Source organism: Fusarium solani (genome assembly GCF_023522795.1).
Source record: "Fusarium solani strain SB1 chromosome Unknown bctg00000003_1, whole genome shotgun sequence".
Lineage (NCBI taxonomy): Eukaryota > Fungi > Ascomycota > Sordariomycetes > Hypocreales > Nectriaceae > Fusarium > Fusarium solani.
The window spans coordinates 3,224,367-3,247,442 of record NW_027072154.1 but is presented as its reverse complement, the minus strand read 5'-3'; the positions used below and the strand labels follow the sequence as shown (position 1 = coordinate 3,247,442).

At 55.0% G+C, this 23,076-nt stretch overlaps 7 protein-coding genes across 7 annotated transcripts; 3 read left to right on the top strand and 4 right to left on the bottom strand.

Moving 5' to 3' along the window:
* Positions 1 to 9,474: 9,474 nt before the first annotated feature.
* MRS44_006574 (uncharacterized protein) lies at positions 9,475 to 10,775 on the bottom strand (the record flags this gene model as incomplete). Its single annotated transcript, XM_046282094.2, has 2 exons — positions 9,475 to 10,122; positions 10,179 to 10,775. The coding sequence occupies 2 exons, from the start codon at positions 10,773 to 10,775 to the stop codon at positions 9,475 to 9,477; spliced, it is 1,245 nt and encodes a 414-aa protein (XP_046139821.1).
* Positions 10,776 to 12,931: 2,156 nt separating this feature from the next.
* On the bottom strand, positions 12,932 to 14,168 carry MRS44_006573 (uncharacterized protein; the record flags this gene model as incomplete). The annotated part of the gene is made up of 2 exons (XM_046280511.2): positions 12,932 to 13,900; positions 13,968 to 14,168. The coding sequence occupies 2 exons, from the start codon at positions 14,166 to 14,168 to the stop codon at positions 12,932 to 12,934; spliced, it is 1,170 nt and encodes a 389-aa protein (XP_046139822.2).
* Positions 14,169 to 14,682: 514 nt separating this feature from the next.
* On the top strand, positions 14,683 to 15,774 carry MRS44_006572 (uncharacterized protein; the record flags this gene model as incomplete). The annotated part of the gene is made up of 1 exon (XM_046274575.2): positions 14,683 to 15,774. One exon carries the CDS (start codon positions 14,683 to 14,685, stop codon positions 15,772 to 15,774), a length of 1,092 nt encoding a protein of 363 aa, XP_046139823.2.
* Positions 15,775 to 15,980: 206 nt separating this feature from the next.
* On the bottom strand, positions 15,981 to 16,633 carry MRS44_006571 (uncharacterized protein; the record flags this gene model as incomplete). The annotated part of the gene is made up of 2 exons (XM_065621816.1): positions 15,981 to 16,512; positions 16,563 to 16,633. The coding sequence occupies 2 exons, from the start codon at positions 16,631 to 16,633 to the stop codon at positions 15,981 to 15,983; spliced, it is 603 nt and encodes a 200-aa protein (XP_065477888.1).
* A 476-nt stretch (positions 16,634 to 17,109) lies between these two features.
* On the top strand, positions 17,110 to 18,510 carry MRS44_006570 (uncharacterized protein; the record flags this gene model as incomplete). Its single annotated transcript, XM_065621815.1, has 3 exons — positions 17,110 to 17,430; positions 17,484 to 17,493; positions 17,543 to 18,510. The coding sequence occupies 3 exons, from the start codon at positions 17,110 to 17,112 to the stop codon at positions 18,508 to 18,510; spliced, it is 1,299 nt and encodes a 432-aa protein (XP_065477887.1).
* A 577-nt stretch (positions 18,511 to 19,087) lies between these two features.
* On the bottom strand, positions 19,088 to 20,463 carry MRS44_006569 (uncharacterized protein; the record flags this gene model as incomplete). The annotated part of the gene is made up of 4 exons (XM_065621814.1): positions 19,088 to 19,396; positions 19,450 to 19,775; positions 19,834 to 20,131; positions 20,224 to 20,463. The coding sequence occupies 4 exons, from the start codon at positions 20,461 to 20,463 to the stop codon at positions 19,088 to 19,090; spliced, it is 1,173 nt and encodes a 390-aa protein (XP_065477886.1).
* A 1,194-nt stretch (positions 20,464 to 21,657) lies between these two features.
* Positions 21,658 to 22,743, top strand: MRS44_006568 (uncharacterized protein; the record flags this gene model as incomplete). The annotated part of the gene is made up of 5 exons (XM_065621813.1): positions 21,658 to 21,735; positions 21,785 to 21,947; positions 22,003 to 22,210; positions 22,261 to 22,468; positions 22,522 to 22,743. The coding sequence occupies 5 exons, from the start codon at positions 21,658 to 21,660 to the stop codon at positions 22,741 to 22,743; spliced, it is 879 nt and encodes a 292-aa protein (XP_065477885.1).
* Between the last annotated feature and the right edge of the window lie 333 nt (positions 22,744 to 23,076).

The following is a 23,076-nucleotide window of genomic DNA, read 5'->3' as shown; positions in this document are numbered from 1 at the left end:
CTCCCGACGGGAACGTAATCACGGACGGTGGTGAGCGAGCCACCTACTCTACTCAGGTATCCATAGTGTCGGTGATGACTAACTAGAGGCAGTCCGGTGCATGGGAATGCCGGGCACCGGTACCGTACGGGCACACTCTAATCGGATCCGACTGCAGCACGCACATAGGAGCAAGCCGACCGACATGGACGGATGCGTGAAAGGAGGGGAAACGACCACAGAGAAGAGGGGCTGCCGGTAATCAGAAATCACAACAGAGAAACCACTCGGCAATAATCCCGACATGAAAGGACCGTCGTCAGGAATCAGCCCTCCTTCTGCCGGCCGATGCAGCATACCTACCTCGCTTCTCACACTGCTCCTCAGTTGCCGTATTCCTTTGTCTGCTCGGTCAATCATATGATAGCATCAACCACCAAGACTTTGAGAGTCTCTGGCGTGGAGCTGCTGCCCAGAGCGAGCCCAGGAGCCAAGAGGCTGGGATCCCAAGAAAGGACCACCGCTTCTAGCAACTCGCATTACTGGCCTCGACGCTGGGACCCCAATTCACCTCCGCTCTTGTTCACATTTGGAGCTACCTGCGCTAAGGCACTGTAAGTAACGCGTTAGGGCATGATACCTGCTGAGGGTTCACAGCCCGGGGACCACTCGACACCCAGCCTGGAGGTCTGCAGAATGCCTGCATCACTCTTGCTGATCTGCAGCGGTCTGCGCTGCGCAAGCGGGGGACAGTCACTCTGGCCCCTCCGCATCCTGACTGACCGAGGGATGAGTAGACGGACTTTGTACAAGTAGCCCGCTAGCTGGCACATGGCGTACGCGAGGACTGTCTGGACGGTATGGAAGCGCATGCTTGATATCTTTGGTCCCGTATGGCCAGTAAATCCGCCCAATCCCCCATTTTCGACAGCGTCAGAATCATTCTTTGGAATACCTTTTCCAGCCAGTAGCGACCCGAGCAGGCTCTCCTCCGGTGGCTTGCCCGCCACGAGCGTACCCTGTGCAACCACGACGATGGCGGGTGTCGCCTAGGCGGGCGCCCCATTGCAAATCCCATTGAGTCCAGCGGGCAAAGGCATCCAAAGCTGGCGCCGAAGTGGCCCAGCCGAAAGCCTGATCCTCCAGCGCTCTCCCATGATTTCTTTCAATGGATGGTTGCTGCAATCTTTTTGGTGGGTCGGCTAGGCACTACGGTGGGCGACATCTAGGATGGAATGCTCGCTTGCCTCGAGGTAGGTAAGTAGGAGGTAACTCAGGTAGACTGGTAGACATGGATGGATGGGAAGGGGGAGGCAAAGCCTGTACGACCCTCTGATGAGAAACAAAGGGCCGGCCGGGCTAGTGCATAGCACGAATGGGGTCGTGAGCCCGCTGAACACACGAATGAAGTGTGAGAGGGAGAGTGCAGCAAAGCAGCCAGGCGAGGTTGACCATGAGCTGATCCTGGCTCTGTAGGTAGGTCCTGGAGTCACTGGAGGTTGTCAGCAAAGAACTCAACCCAGCAGGGGAAACTAGGTGACACCTCCCATTAACCCGTTCTCTTGGTGAATGTTAATTCAAGACAGGCCAGGTCGTGCAGGCGTGGACTCCTGTTGGGCGCTGCAGTGCATGCCTTGCTCCCACAGCCAATCTTCTCCAGGAGCAGCACCTTTTTGCTCTGGGCAGCCACCTTGCAAGTGCCCCCTTGGGCGCGCGTGGCTCCAGGGATTCCTCCCACCGTCCTAAGCTGCATTCGGCCGACTGTCTTCCCTGTAGCCATGCTCAATGCCTCCATCCACCGCGTCACGTTGTGGCCATGCGCTGAGAACGCCCATGTCCCTGCAACCATGCAACCACGCTGTGGGCATGGCCCACCCCAACTCTGCCCCACGCGCCGCCTCTTTGCCTAGGTAGGTTTGCTTTGCAAATTGCACCCGAGCATGCAGCCGTCGGAGCAATGCCAGAGTCTTCCCGTCTCGTTGGTGTTGGTGTGCACCGACGCTGGGGTAAATCAGCACTTTCTCACCTCCCTTCCATGCTGGTGGTGTCCGTGGCTTTCGCCTGTAGCAGTTCGCGAGGGGACAGGGACGGGAGCCCGGTTTTAGGCCAACTTGGCAATGGATGCTGATGCCTGTCAGTCTCGTCGGCAGCAACAAGAAGGGTTAATACTGAAACACCGCTTTGAAACGGCTGCTGGAGAACCCCGAGACGACCAAAAGCAAAGCCGCTCTTGATAGACGGGCATGGCCCTGTCTGGGTACCCTCACATGCCTGATGCCATGCTTGCTTCATCTTCTTCGGACCCTGTCATGCTCATCAGCGCTAACCCAGTTTCCTGACTCCGAGATAGTTTTTGGTGGCATCGTGCTTCTTGAGCGCAGCATGAGAAGCACATGGTACAGTGGCGTTTGAGAGAGGCCAGACGACGGGAAATGGGTGTTGACGAACGCCAAACGCATGCTTGGTGCCAAGCTAACTGTCACCGGGTGTTGCTGGTGAAGCTTAGATCCTCAATGTGCGCCGCCGACACCGTCGTTCTTGTGCAGAGCAGGCCCAATTGGACAGTGAAGGCTCTCAGGGCTGTTTGCCGATACGCCATTGACTCGACGGGGGTTAGGTACTGAAGTGTTCCAGCTCTCTGTTCCCGCTCCAGGCTATCTCCAGGACACCGATCATTAGTTCAACGGATATCGCAGCCGAAATCTATGCCTAGCCAACCTGTCAGCATCTTGGCTCAATCATCACGTCACACTCGCTTGACCGTTTGAGGGTTGAACAAGGGCGCATCATGCCCTCCCTGACGCGAAATTGGGATTTGCACGGTCGGCGCCTCTGTGCTTCGTCCTAGCTTCTAGAAGCCCAAATGGAATCTGTCCCGTGTCAGGGGCCGGGGCCTGTGACAGACCTTGGCCGGCCGAGCAATTCAACTCGACTCAAAATCCCGTCGACGAGCCACGCGGTCATAACTCGCGCTGGAGAACACAACACGGGGTTGTGATTTCGGAGCAGCCGACCTGGTCTGGCACGGGTAACGTGATTTTGAAACGACCATGAATTTAGCGGTGAGGTGAAGCCATCGAGACTGGGAGAGGTCCAGTAAGACTTCGACAGGTTGATGTTCAGAGCCTCTTTAAGATTGCTCGGTGTGGGTTGGGAAGGAGCAAGCAGCCGCCTACCTTCCTGCCTGAACACACGAAGGTACCAAGAAGGAAGGCACAGGCCGGTCACATCATTTTCCAAACCACAATAATTCAGTCGACCCTCAGCTTACGCAACCCATCACTCGTTTCATCCCCATTGTGATACTTGTTTTCAGCAATCGCAACCGGATTCTAAAGAAAGCGGCCAGATGCTTCATCGCCAAGATCTACTGGTGCTGATGGCTCGAGGAAGGAATAGCCGCTGAGAGGGCACACACCTAACATAACCGACCGACGCCAGCAATTAGTGTCACGGTAATCGTTAACCGCTCCTCCACCTTGTCGTAGGCGCGCTTCGCTAGGGTATCGCTAGTGTCTCCTTTCCAAATTCACGGCTGGGTCCTCGTACGGTGCCAATGCCAGAGCGAGAAGATGCCGCGGGGGCAAGAGAAGGACATCGGAGGATCTGCCGCCATTTTCCTTGGCCTCCCGTCGCTAAGCCCCTGTTCCTTGGAGCCCCCCAGACAGCTTGCTGTGTTGAGCGGGCCGTGTCGCAAGTCCAGGTGCGAGACGAGAATGCTTGTGCTGCTCCATCAACTAGGGACGCGATATTCCGTCATGCCCAGGACAGAGCCAGTCGGCTGCCCTAGTCCCAAGTCATCGGCATCCCGAAGGTGATGGACCGACGGTTGCAACGACGACGAAGTGGCACCCTTGGGAGATCGGGCGGCAAAACCCCCAGCCATCATCAGCCCATCCGGCGTCTGCTGGCATGATTTCGGTTGAGCGGGCAATGGTCGTTGCACAACACGCATTTCGCCGAAACCTTCCAACGGCTTTGCTGGGAAACTGGTAGCAAATTGGTTTGCGCATCAAGCGCATGGACATGGACAATTTCGGCGTGGTGGCCCATCACGGCTGGCCCGGTGGTTAGAACTCACTCGCCAGATGGCACACATAGCCCGATACTATTGGCTCAGTAAGGGTTTTCAACGTCGTTTGCAAGAGTCCAAAGCCTCTGCTCGAGCCTGGGAATAATCGGGTTTTGGTGTCAGAACTGTTGCCTTCAACCATTCAATCCCTACACCGCACCGCACCGCAACTGGAGCACGGCGAGCTGACTACTCTACAGGGAACAACGCCCCAGGTCACCTGAGGTTCGCACGAGAGACAATTCCTGATACTCAGACGCTCAACCTGACATCTCATTTATGATGGGCATCATGGGAGGCATCTGCCCAATGAGGCACAGCAGAGGTCGCTGAGGAGTCTCGAGCAAAGCCCAGGTTATGACTGGTCACTTTTTTCCGTCTTGTCGGCATTCCCACGTGGCCCATGGCAGAGCTCGTCACACAAGGAATCCGCTGTGCGGAACGTTGACTGGAGAGCCCAACCCGAACGCCCAGTCTGATGAAACAGAAGGCTGTCCTCCTCCAGCCCCATAGGGGAAGAGATTTCATCCGAACCCTCCTGCAAGTTCGGAACGTTCTCGCACAGCCAGGCAAGATGAGCCCGGAGGCTCAGGACGAAAGTCAAGACTAGACGATCCGATCCGGCAATGTCTAGCTACAGTACAAACCCAATCTTGCATCGGCACAAAACATCAACGTGTGATTTGTTCAGAATCCACCGACGACAGACTGATGGGTATGCGATCGTTTATGGGTTCGGCAACGATCTACATGGTTTCTTGGCAAACAAGTCTGAAGTAACAGCACGGAAGCGGCTTCACACCCAACCAAATAGCTATCTGACCCTCCGTGGCAGGGCTAGAGCTGATAGCAGAGACTTCGAACCTCGCCTTTCTCAATCACCGTTGATACTCGGCAGAGATCCACATCCGAGCACTCAGTCGACTCAATGCCATTTGGGTGTCGGAAACAAAAAGCGAGGGTGTGGGGCTAGCAGTAAAATCCAACAAGGCTCCAGCCTGCTCGTCGCACTGGTGGAGCCCGCCACGTGGGTTTGAGGAAGCCACGCGTTTGCAACACGAGTAGTGGGGTCGCTTAGACGCCGACATAAGGCGCCTTCCCACAGCTGCATTGTTCCAGGCCAGCCACAGACCCAAAGCCTCCCAATAACCCCGGGACTTATTACGGCAAGTCGTCGAGACTGTGGATAATCTCGTCCGGAGGCGGACGTCATCGCCGACGAAGAAGCTCTTTTTTTCTTTTTTCTTTCTTTTTCTCTTCGGCCAAGACAAGCAGATGAGGGTCCAAGGCGGTGACCAATGTGTCGGACCGGGACCCTTATGATCCACTGGAGCTTGGAGCTGTTGCTTGGGTCAAGTTGTTGCTTACTAGCGGTGCTTGGAGCCGTCTGACGGGAACGGTTGGTTGTCCATACAGATGCCCATGTGGCCATGTGGCATGGCATGGCATGGCATGGCATCGGGTCGGATCGCTTCATCAACATGCACAAACAGGACCGGTCGACCCGTCCATTCGGCTCACCAGCGGGCGATTTGCATATTGTTGGTCGGAGCGTGACGGCTGACTGCGCATCCAGCGCCATCGTCAGCTTAGGGCGGCTCGACGGTACGACGGACAGCCTGTTTCTAACAATAAGGATGTGTATCACCACAACAGACTTGTGTCTCTTGCTTCACCCTAGCGCATGAAGACGACCTCTCCTCTGCAGGCATCAACCCTTTCGATCAACAGCCACTAAAACGTATCCGATACCAGTGTTTTGAAACCAGAGACTGAAGGCATGCGTCTGAGTTCTGGATGCACCATCATCTCGGGGCGCAATTGAATCAAATGTGCAGGGTTCTTCTGCCGGTCTCGTTCAATCCCTTGCCGGCCACGCGAAGTACAAAGTACTTTGCCATGTGCCAGCAACCTGGGAAACCCACGAGAGAACGATCATGGAACACAACACAGATCCCTCTAACCATTCCAGGATGGCAATATCCACAATCACTGCGGACCACTCGGGGCCACCCAGCAGACAGGAAAGTGGACAAAATGCTTTGGGCAGCAATCAAGGCTCCCAAAGTCTCGCGACTTTGCAGACGGTGAACAAGCTCCTTGCTGACAATCCAAGTTGATGCTACGAGAGCTGCCAGACCCATAACCACGTGCGGCATTGACTAGAGGGTTCGGCTCGCGGCCGCTTCCTTCTAGCCCTACAACGTTTCGATGACAGTTTCGATGGGCATTCTCTGAGGCCGACAAACGAGGGCAACGGTCTCGGGATCATACAAAACAACCGGACCGGCTTGCTATCTCGCTTGTGTTGACTGACCACAGAGACGGCGCGTCGTCAAATGAGACTGCCTTTGAACGGCACGCCATCCCCGTATGTGGCGTGCTTCTCACGTGGGACGGCACTCAAGGCATGGCACATTGTCCCCTGCCGAAGCCCTGCTTGAAGGAAGGCGACCACCCCCTTTCGCAACCCCTCTTTTCAAGATCGACATGGGTTCCTCACGGCGCACTCCGTCGTCGTCGCGAGTCGTCCGTAACTTGTACCGAATTGGGCTTGACTCCATCTCGCGTGCCCTACCTGTCCTCAGAGCAAGCCACGATGTGATGCGACGCGGAGAGAGATGCCAGCGTTAACCTTTTGGGTTTGGTTGGCAGAGCCTTGCCGACCCTTGCCTGCCAGTGCCAGTGCCAGTGCCGGTTAAAGATGGCTTGAGGAGGCTGGCGACCCAAGCCTTGGCTAGTGCCGTTTGACTCGATCACCACGTGGACGTGGACAGATGCACTGTTCTGACGGACGGAGAATTGACAGTGACCCAGCAGGAATCCCCATGGTCATTCTGCATTCGAGTGCAAATTGCATTGTGTATGGAGCACCGTGATGAATGTCTTACACTGGCTCGTGTTACACGGGCCCATGAGTGTCAAGATCCCAGTCTTGGTTTGGGCATTGATTGATTGATTGATTGCTTGCCCACGGCATCTCTGGACAAGATGTCTGTCCTGACTATTATTTGACCATCATGTCTCACCTCGTTGGGATTCAACAGCCGAGGCTCGCCTTCGCCGATAGCTTGCCAAGCTGTTGGTTCTACTGACTCTCCAAGTTGACTCCAGCCTCTTTCACGATAACAGCAATAGTTTGCGCCCTGTCGGTTGAAGCCCCCCACTGGGAGTGACTGACCCCTATTCTGTCGTGGGCTGAAAACCGTGCTCACCTTTGATACAAGCGTTTCTCTCCACAAAGTCCACCACGGGAGTCCATGGTGCCATTCCGTCACTCGACGGCGTTTTATCCCGCCAGCCGCCAAGTGGGCATGGCGCAGGCGCCGCTCCTGCGACCGTCTCTGGGCCTTGCATTGATTGTATTGTGCTCACGGACCCAAGTTTCCCCCTGACCCGCACGCAGCGCAGACAGGAGCTATCATAGAGTCTGGCATGGCTTCAGCCAAAACTCTTTCATGTTCATCTTGGCCGGATGGGGAATGATGGCGATCCAATCCAACAGAGAGTGCCGGCCTGTGGCTTCTTGCCAACCTCGCCAATGCCGAAGACATAATGCGGAGCCGCTCCCGCAATTCACCATTGTGTAAAGGGCATGGCGAGTTGAAGGTGGTGATGGACATTTGGTGGTTGTTAGTTCTTCCCATCCATCTCTTGACCACTGTGGCACTCTGCTACCACCAACGCCGACAGGCCTGTCCCCTCTGCACAGCACCCTTGTGGAGGGAGTTGCTGGTATGCGAGTCACGTCCATGTACTGATGATTTTTAGTTTGCCTCAAACGTAGGCATAGATCCGAGGCACGGTTGTCGTCCTCGACCACCAGCAAGGACGAGACTCATGACATGAGTTACCGGGCTTGTCGTCGCCATCATTTACATCACTACAAGCCATCTACATGTCTGCTACCACGTGGGGCTGCTCTTAGACCTCGTTCCCGTGGCTCTGGATCTCAAGAGTCATGTCCCGTCGACGGACGTCCCAAGCCTGATGACAGGTAGACGGCGTGTGGGGAACCCCAGCTCGTTGGTGAACTGGTACGCACGATATCAATCAGCCAAGAGAAATAGATTAAGCTGGAGGAGGCCAGATCGACACACCACCACTGTGCTGCTCCCCCCGAGCTCCTGGTGTTATCTCGACGCACCATGACCAGTCACCACGATGCCTGTGCCTCTCCTGCTCATACAGGACGCAGATCAGAGGCCATCCAATTTCAACGAGTTGGCCACCGCCATCTGGCATGCTCCCGCTTCCCCGAGATCACCAATTCCTGCGTGTGTGCCGTATCATGCACGGGCACGGCATAGCAGCTGAGCTCGGGGCAGGTCAGGGCTCAGCCTGCAGCCAGACCCAATCCTCTCCCTCTCTCTCTTGCTTCTCTAGCTTCCCCCCACGGGCCTGTGTCAGCTGCTGCAGATACAGCGTTGCAGTCTCACGGCTCTTGCAAGCGCCCGTCATCGAATAGCTCAGCTTGGCGGAAAGCTTGTGTGCAAAGGGGAGAGCCCAGTGGTGGGAGGGATGTGACTCGCGATGAAGAGGAGGTGTGGGCTTGTGTGACTGCGTTGGTGTGCGGCCGTGCATAGGGAGGAGATGATGTCTGTTGTTGGTTGGTACTCCGGAGCATATCCAGCCCTGCGGACTGTCATGACAGGTTACACTTGTCTGTCGTATCGTGGAGGCGGTGTTGAATCAGACATTTGTCATTACGCGGAGTCGGAGCAGGACAAAACGAGACAAGCAGAATGAAGGCATCAGCTTATCCTCTATAGTTAGGAATAACGTATAAGAAGAAGAATAAAATAGTAGATAAAAGAGATCTAAAGTATTCCTTTTCTTAGGATATCTCTTTTACTATTTTAGGATCTTCTTATATCAATTTGATGATGATATTTGAGAGGAGTTAGGCCTCCTTTGCCGTTCTGCTGTCGTTTAGGAGTGTGATGATTGTCGGGGAGATATGGCTGGAATGCCTACCGGAAACTGTGTGCCTAAAGGAGACAAGAGACAAGAAAAGACTATTCCGTCAGAGGCGGTCATAGGCTGATGATATACACACGCGCAAGGACCAAGTGCTACTTGCACCCTCTTGAAATATGATGTGTCAATTGACCTGAACCTAGATGGGCTTTTCCATGGATGCCTCTCGGACCTCCTCTCTCCTCCCACAGCCGAGCCAGGCCAGGCCAGATGATAGATGAGTCTACATAGTAGCAAGAACCGTTCAAACGCCAACGCTTTTTTTCACTTCCAAAGCCTCCCCTCCCAATGGGAGTTTAGTACAGATCGGGGACGCTCTCTCTAGTAAGTTCATTCCCCTCCATTCCATTGAGTAGCGTCCCTCTCTCCCTTCCAATACCATCCATCTCGACAGCAAATGTCCAAGTGCCAATCGTAAATTACAGCAATGTCAGCGTCCCAACTTATAGCGCAGCAGGAGCCCTGTCCTTTCTCCAACCCCGAGCCCGCATGTTATCCTCGATGGCGCGCCAGATGTGTTCCACAATCTCCTTGTCACGGAAGCGAGAGGCATCGTGGCCCTCGCCGCGCCAACGGTCGATACCCGTTGACAGGACGCGATGGCCCCAGCCGCGGATGTTATCCGGGGCCTGGTCGCCTCGCCAGCCAACAAAGATGCCGAGCGTGTGCTTGAATAACTCATCGGGGTCGTGCCACTTGTAGTTCTTGAACTGCCACGTCTGGCCCGTCGTGAAGACGGCGACGATGCGGTTCCAGTACTCAGGCTTGAACTGTTCTGAGCCCTCGACTAGGATGAAGCGCATTGGGCGGTTCGGATCCACAGCGCGGATAGTACGCTGGACGTGGAGCATAGTGGCCGTGGAGCCTCCAGCGTCAGGAGGAATGAACTTACCATCCTCGAGGAATGATCGCGCATTGGAGAGACGGAGGAGAGAGGATGCGGAGGGAGATAGAAGGATAATGGGATCTGGTCGCCGTGTGGGAACCTTTTGGTTGAGCGCGAGGGAAGGGTTGGTTGGGATACTGGAAGAACTGGATTGGGACTTCTTCTGGATGAAGGGCACGGCAAGCTTGCGCACATGGGAGAAGTCCTGAAGGGGTCAGTCAAGGCTCGAAAGATATCTCATAGAAGAAGGGAAACACATACCGTGGGCTTGATGCCCCTGAGAACCGTGTTGCGATCGCCCATGCGTCGCTCGCCGTTGTAGATACCAGCCAGTCTGGGGTCCATGGTACCGCGACCTGATCGCGCCTGCGCGGCCGATGACACGGCACCCGTCTTTGCCGTTGTGGTCGCGCCAGTAGCAGCCGCATCCTTGTCGCCAGCGACGGGCTTGATGTACTCGCTCTCCTCACTGGCGCCCTCGAGCCAGGTAATCAGATCCAGTCGCTCGATGAAGCCCAGGTTCTGGACCTTGCCAGCGCCACCAGCGGCGGCGAGCTCATCGTTGAGCTTTGTAGCCGACGCATTGTACTCGGGGATGGCGACCTCGCGGTTCAGCCAGGCAAAGTAGATGCTGCGCAGGTCGACGGGCTTGTCGTGCGACACGAAGCGCGTCGGACTATCGATGGGGACGGCGACGCTCCGGTCGGGGAAGCACAGGTGCGTGGCCTGTGAGAGAGGAACCTCTGGCGCTGAGGCGTCGGCCGAGACATCTGCGGATGCTCTTGGGATGAAAGGCGCTTTCGAGGAGATGGACTGTCGCAGGAGGACGAGGCCGTCGAGGTCGGCGGCGGACGCCATGATGGGCGAAGTTTGGCGCGTGAGCAGGAGCTTTATTGCAACGAAGATGAAGAAGCTGAGCTGTGTATGTCGAGTCGAGTAGCAAGCGATTGTCGAATTACGACGGCGTGTGTTTGGCGATGTTTGTGTTTGATGTGAAGGTGAGGTCGGGTGCAAGCTGAAGATGAAAGGCTGAGGCTTGCATTTTTGGGAAGCTCACCTTGGAGCTTCAGAGCCGCATTGGTCAACTCGGTGAGCAGCCAATCAGAAGCGAGGGTCCTCACCTCGCTTTGGCTTCTGACCTTGAATTCAACGTCGCATTTTCTCTGCATACGGGATGCATGATCTAATTGGGCAATTTGATTTTAAAGCGTTTACGGCAATTAAAACGTCGCCGTCATTCCCGTTTTGGTGAATTCTCCTTTGAAACTTCTCCGCGGCATGCCGCAATACCCGTGATATCCGGGGGGGCTGTAGGGTAAGAGCTGGGTATTTGGGTTAGTTGATTCCAAACTGCAATTGACTCATTCTTCTCTTACTGAGTGATCATGTGAACCTTCTTGGTGAGGGGGTGAGAGGAGCATTTCCGGTGTCATTGCGGGTTTTTGCTGATTGATACTTTCTTGGCTGTGCGACGTGAGAATGAGAGTTGCCCTCGTTTGATTGATTGTCAACACCACGTAAATGAATCGTAAATTGGTGGTTGATAATAATCCAACTTCGCCATGTCCCCAAACCGAGCTTCATGACATGTTCGTCATGATCAGCAAGCATAATGTAACTCCGAGTCATCCTATTCCAATCCTCCCCCTGGCGAGACATGCACCTCCACGCCTCTTGTCGCCAAGCGCGAAGCGTTTCTCAAATCAATGGCACAAAGGGTGACCATCCTCGGGTCATTTATATAATCCACAGGGCAATCCCACGCGCAATCTCCCTCTCAAGTACCGTATACTTGTCGTGTACCAGCACCAATGATTCTAGAAGCCCGGCCGTTTTTGCCCACTCAGACGCTTGCGCCCATCAGCCTACGTCCACTCCCTCCGCCCCTACAACTTCTTTTCCCCTCTCAACTAGGAAAGTGAAGGGAGGGGGGAGAAAACCATGTGGGCACGTGCGAAATCCCTTACCCGGGGGGGCCAGGACAAGCGCATTAGCCTCTCCAACGGCGCCGAGCACATGGACGCTTTCTTGGGGACCACCAGTTCATCACTTGCACTTGTCGATCGCCCGCCGCCCGCGGCCTTTGGGTTGGGCCCGCTCGAGCTGAGTAATATCCGACTCAGACGGGCAGGCTTTCCAGAAGGAGTAAGACTTCGAGAAGCTCTCCTCGACGAACCGTTTCGCGGAGCCCTCCGCTCCGTCTGCTCAAGGCGTGGCGAACGGGCATCGTCATCAAGGGCGCAGCTCGGTACGAAACGAGTAAAGTCACGACCCGGACATTGAATGGGGATATTTGATCGTCACCTGAAACTTTGTTCGTCCAAGCCTCGGCCAACTCTAACCGTTAAAGAAATGAGACATTGATCGACAAGGGGCATGAGCATCTGACGCAATATGTAACTTTGGATGCTGAAGAATGGATGCGACCAGGGTGTGTTGAAGGGGTTGTCATGAATAACGTCATGTCATTGAATAACCTTATTGAATGACCAGGTGATAATAATGCCAGAGTTGGGGAAAAGCCATCCATTGCCATTCACGTCTGCTTAGGCATCATGACCATGGTATTCATGGTGGAAGCTGTGAATGTGCTCTATGAACCGCAGAATCTATGAACTGCAAGACCGAGTCCTTGCTCTATTCATCAGCTTGAAAACTGAAATGCCCAAGTTGCCAACTCACGTTCCTCTGCTATAACAAATGCCCTCTGCCACAAGCTGATGTAGTTGGTCATAACCATAACCATGACCAGACCAGAGAGATCATATATCAAACAGCCAAGGTCGTGCCCATGCCGACACAACCCCCAACAACCGTCACAAGTATCTACCCAGGAGCAAGCGATAAGAGAGGATAACAATACTGAAATAACACATTGGACAGCGTGTCTACCCGTGTACACTCAACCATTCCCAAATCATCAAAGACCTCCCCAAGAGGTATATGTTTGCACGCCGTACCGCATAATGACTCCATCAACGCCAACCGGGATAATCTCCCTTTGCACAAAGCACTTATATACCCAACACGAGCTTCATGCGTTCGTACGTGTAGAAACTGATCGCTACCATAGGGATGACCTTGACGTATCCGATGGTCAGGCCAACAAAGAAGCCGGGGATGCCTCTCTCCCGGAAGATCATGGCGGCCGTCTCGCCGATCCGTAGCCGTCTGCCGTCGCCAACAGCTCCGCCGACTTGCATCCGTCGCCGGATCACCTCGAGCGGGTAGGATGAAGTTTGTGAGATTAGGCCCGCGATACCTCCAGAGCAGAGCTCCGCCCATGACCGCAGAGGAGCTGGCTTTCCCGGGGGGTGGTTCGCCTTCTTTGGTAGCGTCGTGTACTGCGCAAAGGCCGAAGAGCGCATGATATCTCCCACGGTGTCGTGTGTCAAAAAGGACATACCAGCGTATGGGATCATGCCAAGCACAGTAGGGGTAAATCCTCTATAGAAGTTGACCAGTCCTGCTCGAGGAGCAATGGCCTGCACTGTCGCTGCAGCCGCCTCCGCAGTGGCTGATACAGGTGCAGGGGCGTTGGGTAGCCTGGCAGTCGTAGATTTTTGCACGGGTTGTTCATTGTAGATCTGACGGCATATCGAAGTGAGAGAAGAGTGGCCCTCGCGCTTGGTCTCGAAGGCTAGTCGTACTCGGACGACCTCTAGGGGGTACGTGAAGAAGACGGACGTCACACCCGCCAAACTTCCACTGAGTAGCCTTCTCATCGGTGTCTCGTGTGATTTTCGGGGTATAATGATGGTTCGGATTTGTTCATACGCGAGAAACTTGATGCCAGCGTAGGGAAAGATTCGTAGGAGAGTCGCAGAGTGTCCACGGTAAAGGCCCATGGCGCCCTCGTAGTGGTAGATATCCTTCATGGCCTTTGCGACGCCAAACCAGGAACCGGTATATTTGGCGAACAAGGGATTGCTGGCCTGGAACAGAATTTTGACTCGATCAAGAGGTGCGACGACGGTTTTGGCCTACAGAAAAGGTTAGCGAACGCTGCATACGAATGGATTGATCCTATCGCGCTGGGTTTGCACTCACAGCAGATCCGGCAAAGCCGCCCGCAACTCCAGATCTCCAGACATAGTCCAGACTCTGCGTCTTACGCTTGGGGGTCACCGCCTCGTCGTCTGTAGGGCACACGGAAGGAGACTGCTTCCGCGCCTTGTTGAAGCCCTCGGCAGAGCCATGGCCTTGGTCTTTGGCGTTTCGCGCAAGATCGGACATAGGAGCGTGCTCCATGTGAGCGGCGTCAGCGGAGGACATTCCCCCTCGGATCGAGCAGCACGTGGCTGGCTTTGGTGAACGGATTCGACGCCTATCGAAGAGACATTCCGCGGCAGAGTCGACTAGGGAGAATGTTCTCGAGAGCAAATGCTCCTGTTGACAGGTCGAGGTTGAAGGAGGAAAGGATCTTTTCCGGGTTGCGGGGAATGGACGGACTCGGAGACGGGACGGGATAGAGGTTTTTGGAGATGGCCCTGCTGCGGCAGAATTTCCCCGGCTGTCAGCGGCAGGAGACGTCATTAAACCGACGCTTAGTGGTCAGGGGCCGTTGAGTGGCCGAGGGGCCTTCCCCCACAAATCGCAGGTGGTCACGCAGCGGAACAAAATCCCCAGAAGCAAAGAAACCTGGGGGGCCCGGGGGGGTTCATCAGTAGGCGTCTCACTGAACCAACCCACTGAAAGTCAAGGGTTCACAGGGCATTGGATAAACGGTTCCGGTAACCAATGACCGAGCCGAGGTTTGCCGAGTATGCCCGCAAATTCCCCAACATCAGCCGCGGCCAAGCCAAGCCTCAGGAACAAACCTCCAATCTACCATCTGACCTGGAGAGCCATGGCCACTGAGTGCCAGGGGAGCAGCGACAACTGCCGGCCGTCGTCTGTTCTCTTTGAGAACCCAAGCAAGAGCCTTGTCGTCATCGACATACCCTCGTCCCTGGAGGAGAGCCAGGTTCTCCCGTCTCAAGTCCCCCGCCTTCGCATCGTCTCCGCAGAACCCCCCGCAGCTCCGTATCCAACCCCGGAGCCCCGGCACGGCCGAGATGATCCGTCGGCTGTCGCGTCTCCCGCCGCCCAGCTCGCTGAGCTCATGACTGCTGCTGCTGTTAGTAGCGCCCTGCAGGACCTGGCCGTATCGTACCCCGGGCCCTTCCACCGTTCCCGTGTCCTTCAACCCCAGGCTCCGTTATTATCCGCTCTGCTGCCAGAGAAAGCCGAGCCTCTTCATGGCTCTATCGAGGCTCTTTGTGATTCCTTTCACATGTCAGCTCCCTTATTCAACCTTGTCGTGCTGGATCCGCCCTGGCCAAACCGGTCTGCGAGGAGAAAGACGGACAAGTATGCTACCGTGCGGAATCTCGATGACATGCGCAGTCTCTTGCTACACATTCCTCTGGCATCGCATCTCGCGCCGGACGGACTAGTTGCTGTCTGGATCACTAACAAGCCTAGCATCCAAGCCTTCCTGACCTCTCCAACGGGTCTGTTTGCTGCCTGGGGCCTTGAGGTTGTGACCGAGTGGACATGGCTTAAGGTTGCCGCTTCGGGCGAGCCGCTCTACGATGTTGACTCGGCGTGGAGGAAGCCGTGGGAGAAGCTCGTCATCGCGAAGCGGATCGGGAGCAAGAAGCCTGATGCTCTCAACTCCAAGGTTATCGTGGCAGTTCCCGATGTCCACTCGCGCAAGCCGAACCTGCGAGGCCTTTTCCAAGACATCCTCGGTGAAGGCTTTCTCGGCCTTGAGATCTTTGCCCGCAACTTGACTGCTGGCTGGTGGAGTTGGGGAGACGAGGTGTTGCGCTTCCAACAGCCTGAGCACTGGAGAGAGACGGAGGGCATGTAGACTTGCAGGAGATTCAGCGTCTATTTGCACTCATAATTTTGACCCGCCAACATCCTTTGCCGTTCAAGACTAGTTACAATAATGTACATCTTTGGTGCCCGGGTATCCTACAGAGGCTGTCCCTTCCCTGTGGCTCCGAATCATCATCTCATTAGCAGTGTACTGCCGTCAGTCATCCGTTGTGATATTTCTCCCCGATTGACCGCTCAAGCCTCCTTTTGCGCAGGCGTTGTATCCTTCTTTTCCAAAATCTTGTCCCATTTGGGGTCGAGAACAACGTCGTTGGACCACTTCTCCTCGCCTGACAGATACTTCTTTGCCACATCCGACAGCGCCTGCCTCTCCTTGCTCCAGGGCTCCTTGCTCTTCAATCCGATCTGGAAGCGCTGGCGCTGGATGTGCTCGTCGTTTCGCTTGTCCATGAGATCCTCGCGCATCTGCCACAACTGGTTGCTCCAGGCCTGCTTGTCTTCGGGGACCTCGGGCCACTGGAAGGGCTTGGCCAGCTCAACCGTCATGATCTTGAGGGGCTGCGGGCGGTACCACGAGCGCGAGTGCGAGTTGCGCTGGGTGAGGGGTTGCGGCTTGACGTACGACCGGACCTTTGTGACCTCGACATTGTAGAGATTCCAGAGGTAGTCTCGGAGATCGAATTTCGTGAACCGCAGGGGCACCTTGAAGGTGGCCTCGTTGGGCGGGAGGAAGTCCTTTCGGAGGAATGTGATTACATGGTTGGGCCTGTATGCGAGGTTAGGAGAGGCAATGGGAGGCAATTGGGGTCGACTGACAGAAAGACCTGCTTCTGTCCCAGCTTGAAGCCGGGCAATTGGCGGGCCACCGTCTTTGCTACCTCGGCCATGGTCGTCGTCGTCGAGCCCGGGAATGAGGTTGTCACGGCGGTTGATCTTGGACGTGAAGAATTTCGACGATTGGCTTCTGATTGGCTTCAGCGGCAGAATAGAATTTCCGGGGCGTGCGCTGGGGAATGGATATGTGCACACCCCAACTTACACGACAGTCGAGGTGACGATATCTTCACTTTGGTGCAGATGGCGGTAGAAAATAGTGTAAAATAAAGGAATTTAGCTATATGAGTGTTTATTACTCTATAGGAGCTGTGTTTGCACTGATTAGCTCGAGTCGTGGCCTGTTTGCGCTCTTTCACAGGGGATATGCCTCTGTGTTGCCAGCGTTCATCAGCTGCTGGCAGTGAAGTAGTTGCACTTCCTGCTCTGCGACATCAGGCTTCACTTTCTTTCCCCTCACCAAGAAAGAGGAGAAACCCGGAGATCACCTTTCTGTTTCACCAACCCCCATGATATCACCACATCCAAGATGCAAGGCGCGACTAATACAAAGGACTCTTTGACTCACGGCAAACATAATGACGACGACAGTGACGGCGATATGTACAAGATGTCGAGGTCGCCGAGCTTCTGCCTGGACGCTCAACTCAGCTTCCTCTCCGAAGAGAACGACAGCTATTACATCAAGAGTCTAGAGGCAGAGATGAAGCAGGAAAAGGAACGGTATCCCGGCGCCAGCGGCTGGGCTCCGGCCGAGGAGCGACTCTTTGAGATTCTCTTCATGCGACAGGATCTCCCGATGCTGCCTCCAACATGGGATGTCGACCTGCGTGGTGTCCCCCTCTCGGATGTCATATTCAAGACTTCGGACGACTTCCCCCTATCATCTATGCCCACTCCAAGGACTTTCGAGGTGAGCTCCTCCTGTGGGTTTTGCTGAATGCCTCACTGACATAGCGTAGCAACCCTGGCACTCACCCGGTTGATCGATCTCACCGCAAAGGCGAGGGTAAATATCCAGAGTGGCCTTCGGAGAAAGGTCCCGCACCTCATCAAGCGGGAACTCGACAAGTACATCAGCTGGGCAGCCCAGGACGCCGACTACGCCCACCTCCGCACAGTGCCCAACATCATGACCGAGGTCGTCGACACAACCATGCCTGAGTACGACATTACAGAGTACATTCAGGGCCGTATGAGATCCCTCGCCAAGCTACAGCGCGAGTTCCTCAGAGAGGATTCAAACCCGCGGTTCTGGGATGTGCTCAAGCCGAGCATCATGGCCTCCCCCATGATCAAGGTTGAGCCGGATGATTGCTCGCCAGCGTTGGGAAGATGGTCAGCATCCCCCGAGATACGGCGGAATCCGCGTCTCTGTATTAACGAGCTCTCGCCCGAAATGCTATGTCCTGATGGCAGGGTCAAGGTTGAGCCAGAACTTGAGAGCCCCCGCCTTGGTGGTGTTGATGTTGACAAGTTGATTCAACATCACAAAAAGGGACGCAGGAAGATGGCTGACTCTCGTCGAGAGAAGGACAGACAGAAAACCGCTGAGACGAAGAAATCGACAAAACCTCCAGCCCAAGCCAAGACACCTTCGAGAGAACCATCACCCACACGTTCACACTCTCCTCCATCCCCCGTTGAGCCACAAACACCCCCCAAACACACCTACCGTCGCCACCCACCTGTCGTATACGGCCTCTTCATTCTCAACACCTCCGTTCTCCTTCTCACAACCGATTCCTCGAAAGGTTCAGACGCCTACGTCAGCTTTCAGGTCCAGATCGACTTCCAGGAGGAGAACCAGAGCGTCTGGAATGCCCTGACCATCGCCATCGCCGTGTGCCTGGCGCGAGATGAGCTGCGTACTCGTGCTGGGGACTTTGAAGAGTTGCCTTGCCTGTCAGAGAGTGACCCGGACGCTTAATATTGGGGCGGATATCGTTGGGGGTGGTTATCACGATCATGGCATTTGCTTCCTGCCTTATACTGTTTTCTACTTTTAGGAGTTTTGTTCTATACCCGAGGCATATGGCGAGATGCATTTCAAGTTTTACATGGAGGTTTGCTCAACCTCCCTTTCGCAGCAACAAGGAACCCGTTAGAATAGTCACGAAATCATGAACCATCCGAGCATAATCTCATATTTGCAAAGTCAATCGAGAGGCTTTATTCTTGGCGCTCTCTATCTCTATGACCGTGTTGTTCTGATATATGTGATCAGCCAGTCCCTTCTATTTCCCAACGCCCAACAATGACGGCTGCCTACAGCCACGTGCGTCTCTTTCTCTATCCGTACATATATGGCCATCACAATTCATGTCTTCTTTTGTTTCAAAGGGGGAGCTTCTCCTCTATGGAATGACAGGGGGAACGGGGAGACGTCTTGACCGTTTCGAGCGCGTGCAAATAAATGCCAAATCATGCAGAATAACGACAAGGTATGAAGAAAGGGTAGGGGCGTAAAAAAAGGTGCAAGAGTGTATGTGTATGTGTGGAGATGTCTACATTTCTTCGTGCTCGAGGGGCATCAGAACCTCGAGCTGTCGAAGGAGTCGTTGGTACAAGAACAGCATGCAGCCGCTCTGAATAAATGTCCATACACCGCGCGGTCCGACGCCGCGGAACCAACCTGCCACACCCTCGGTGCGGTAGATGACTCGCAGGCCGGTGAAGACGGACGAGGTCTCTAGGGCGATGGCGCCGGGTCGCGGTCGGTGAGTGTTTGGAGAAGATGTCGAGATGTGTCGGACCTGGGAAGAAGCGTGGTGATCCTTGGAGGCCCGGGTCTCGGCTGGAGTGTTGACCTGGGTCTGAAGCCGTGTCTTGACGACATCGAGAGGGCAAGTGATGACACCGGCAAGACCGCCAGCCGCAGCGCCAGTGAGGAGCTCGAGGGGACGCCAATGTCACGGCTCTGCTTGTACTTGCGGGCCCATGTGGTGAACTGCTCCCAGAACATGAACTGGAGGGCCGAGAAGGGCAGATCACGGTAGAGGGTGGCCTTGTAGCCGTAAAAGAGAGCAGGAACACCCTCAGTGCGGACAATGGTGCGGGCAGCGTCGAGAGTGCCTCGGTAGTTGTAGCCCGATATGAAATGGGGGTTGTTGTAACGGCCCTGGAGCTGAAGTCGGGTTTTTAGAACCTCGGATGGGACGTAGACGATGGAGGCGGCTAAATCTCCAAGGAAGCCTGTCGAGATTTGTTAGCGCTCTGCTGGAGCAATTGAGTCTTGCAGAAGCCGTTATACCTGCTGATAGATAGGACAGATGCTGCTGCACACCATGATCTATGAGGAATCGCTTGCTCCATTCATATGTGCCAAAGAACATTACGGTGCCGGGGAATGAACCTCCGAGCGCAGGTATCCAGCCGCCGTACAGACCCCGTCGGATACCTTCTTGCCTCCATATGGTGTAGTAGGACTGTCCCAGCGACGTGTATTTCGACGGAACGTGAGGGTCGCCCTGCTGCCTTGTCTTTACGGTATCGAGAGAGTGCATCAACAAATCGCCGGTCGATCCTCCGATGCCACCCGCAATCATGGCCTGGCATTGCGGCCCCGTGTTAGCGCAGTTCGAAATCGGACGATTCGGAAACGATTGGCGCTGTATAAGGGACGCCCGTGGTGAAAACATACATGGAGATATGGCGGTCGGCCCTCAGCCTCGACATCTTCCTGGTTGGTCATGTTCTGTTGAGTTGCGAGCCCGGCACTACTGCTATCCGAGCGACGGCCCGTCCAACCGGCATGGCGATGCTCCGGGGAGGGCGCAAAGTCGCTCGCGGACGTCGTCGATCCGTCGGTCGTGGTGGTGGCTGTCGTCGTCGAGGAGGGGGCGAAGACGAGATCAGAGTCCTGTTGGAGACCTAAGGGCATGTCCGGGGAAGAAATCGGAGGATCGAGGACTGGGGTGGGCTCGCAACTCGGCGCAGCGCAGGGTCACGGCCAAAGACGGAGCAGCCCAGAATAAAAGGGAGAGGACCCCAGGAAGGAGGAAGACGAGGGATCGCTCTGTTGCGGTGCTGGCAAAGGAGAGAGGGCCGGGCGTCGCAGGGTGCGCAGAGAAGGAGATAAGAGTCGGCGATGTCGCGTGGATTTGTCGAGAATTTTGTTGGTTTAGATCCAATCTCGAATTGCGGCTGCTCTGCCGGTCCCCGACAGCTGGGCATTGGCCGTAGCGGGCTTGTTCAGTGGCGTCTTTCAGCGGTCTGCCGGGGCATGATTGGACCACGCTTCATGGGCAGCCGGAAATCCAGCGCATCCGTTGACGTAGGGTCTCGGGCTGAGAAATTCTTTGCGCCGCCCGGGGTGCGCTGGATTTCCGGCTGTCCATGAGTGGCGTGCCTGTGGCGGACAGAAAACACCGAAATTCTGGTGACAGAACTGCGCTCTATGTAAAGAGTTGACGAGATTATAGGATAATAATGGCTACTAATAAGTAACGGACTCATCATATATATATATATATATATATATAAATATTTGAATTTCATCAACTCATGGGATTGAATGCAGGCATATAAGTGAGAACCACAAGTTCCTCTGCTTAATAGTGAGCTCTTCTTTTATTCCACCAGTGGACATGGTAGCCCACTTCAGATTTAGATACAGAGAACATGGATGTTAATACAGCCCAGGGCTTGTAAGAGACTACGATTTCAGTTCATATGATAGCATCAATAACAACATCTCATCATCATCTCCCCAATTTACAAGTAAAAACACCTTCACTGGCCAAGAAACAAAAGTCACCAGTTTCAAGCTCGGATTGGCGTTCAGCCGGCGTTTACCCCGCCACACCCCACCATCATCACTGCCTGTAAAATGTCAAAATTATGACTCTTCCCTTAACAACCACACCTGCAGCACGATTTACGGCCTAGCATCGAGATAATCGACCATCCACGCGTCGATACCATCGCAAACCGACCGAGAATCACATCAGGTTTTTTCGACATTTTTTTTCGACCCCCGACTCGCGTGCGTGCGACGCCGCCAGAGTTCGAAAACCCCACCTCACTTCGAGAACCCGACCCTACCTAACCTTGATTCCTCGACAACACCGCCAAGATGTCGTTAACAAACTGCCGTTTTTACGAGGAGAAGTATCCGGAGATTGACAGCTTTGTCATGGTCAATGTCAAGCAGGTCAGTAGCAGCCTGGTCTGCCCGGAATCCTCCCTCTGACCGACCACAGATCGCCGAGATGGGTGCCTATGTTAAGCTCCTGGAGTACGACAACATCGATGGCATGATCTTGCTCTCCGAGCTTTCGCGACGACGTATCCGAAGTATTCAGAAGCTCATTCGAGTCGGCCGCAATGAGGTCGTTGTGGTGCTCCGTGTGGACAAGGAGAAGGGTACGCAGTGCAGCCAGGCCGGGCGCTTCCAGCATGGAGATTGACTTTGGCGCAGGATATATCGATCTGTCGAAGCGACGAGTCTCCCCCGAGGATATCGGCAAGTGCGAGGAGCGATACAACAAGGGCAAGATGGTCCACTCCATCATGCGACACGTTGCCGAGAAGACCCAGACCCCGATCGAGACACTCTATGAGAGCATAGCCTGGCCTCTGAACAAGAAGTACGGCCACGCCATCGACGCTTTCAAGCTCTCTATCACGTTAGTCCATGTGTTCTCGAATGATGGGCGTAGATGCTAATTATGAGCAGCAACCCCGAGGTGTGGAACGATATCACCTTCCCCAGCGAGGCCGTCACCGAGGAGCTCAAGACCTACATCACCAAGCGACTTACCCCTCAGCCCACCAAGGTCCGAGCCGATATCGAGGTCACCTGCTTCGGCTACGAGGGTATCGATGCCGTCAAGACTGCCCTGCGCACCGCTGAGGCCAACAACACCGAGGAGACCCAGGTCAAGGTCAAGCTGGTTTCTCCCCTCTCTACGTCCTGACCAGCACATGCTTGGACAAGGCCGTTGGTATCACACGCCTGGAGGAGGCTATCGTCGACATCCGAAAGAGCATCGAGGCATCTGGCGGTAACCTGGTGGTCAAGATGGAGCCCAAGGCTGTCACCGAGAGCGATGATGCCGAGCTCCAAGCACTGATGGAGAAGCGCGAGCGTGAGAATGCTGAGGTCAGCGGAGACGAGAGCATGAGCGACAGCGACGACAACATCCCTGAGACCATTTAGGTCATGGCCAGACGAAGCCTCTCCGGGGCGGGCTGAGCAGGCAGGACAGCCAAGGCCGCCCCAGGGTGAACCCCATGACGGGGTCGTCGGACGAGGGAAAAACGGTGTAATTAGAGGCGGCCTGGGAAGCTGAAAGAAAGCATGTGCCTGGGCTGCAGAAGCATCACAAAAAGTTCCGACTTTCATGTAGTTATTCCGAGAGTGGTGGGAAGTAGGCGTCTGAAACGGCGTTGTCAACGAGCAGTTCAATGGTAACCAAGGCCCCGGGGTGACGTGGTTAGCTAGGACTGCCAACAGTGCTTGGTTTATAGTTGAAAATGAAAGATATGACCC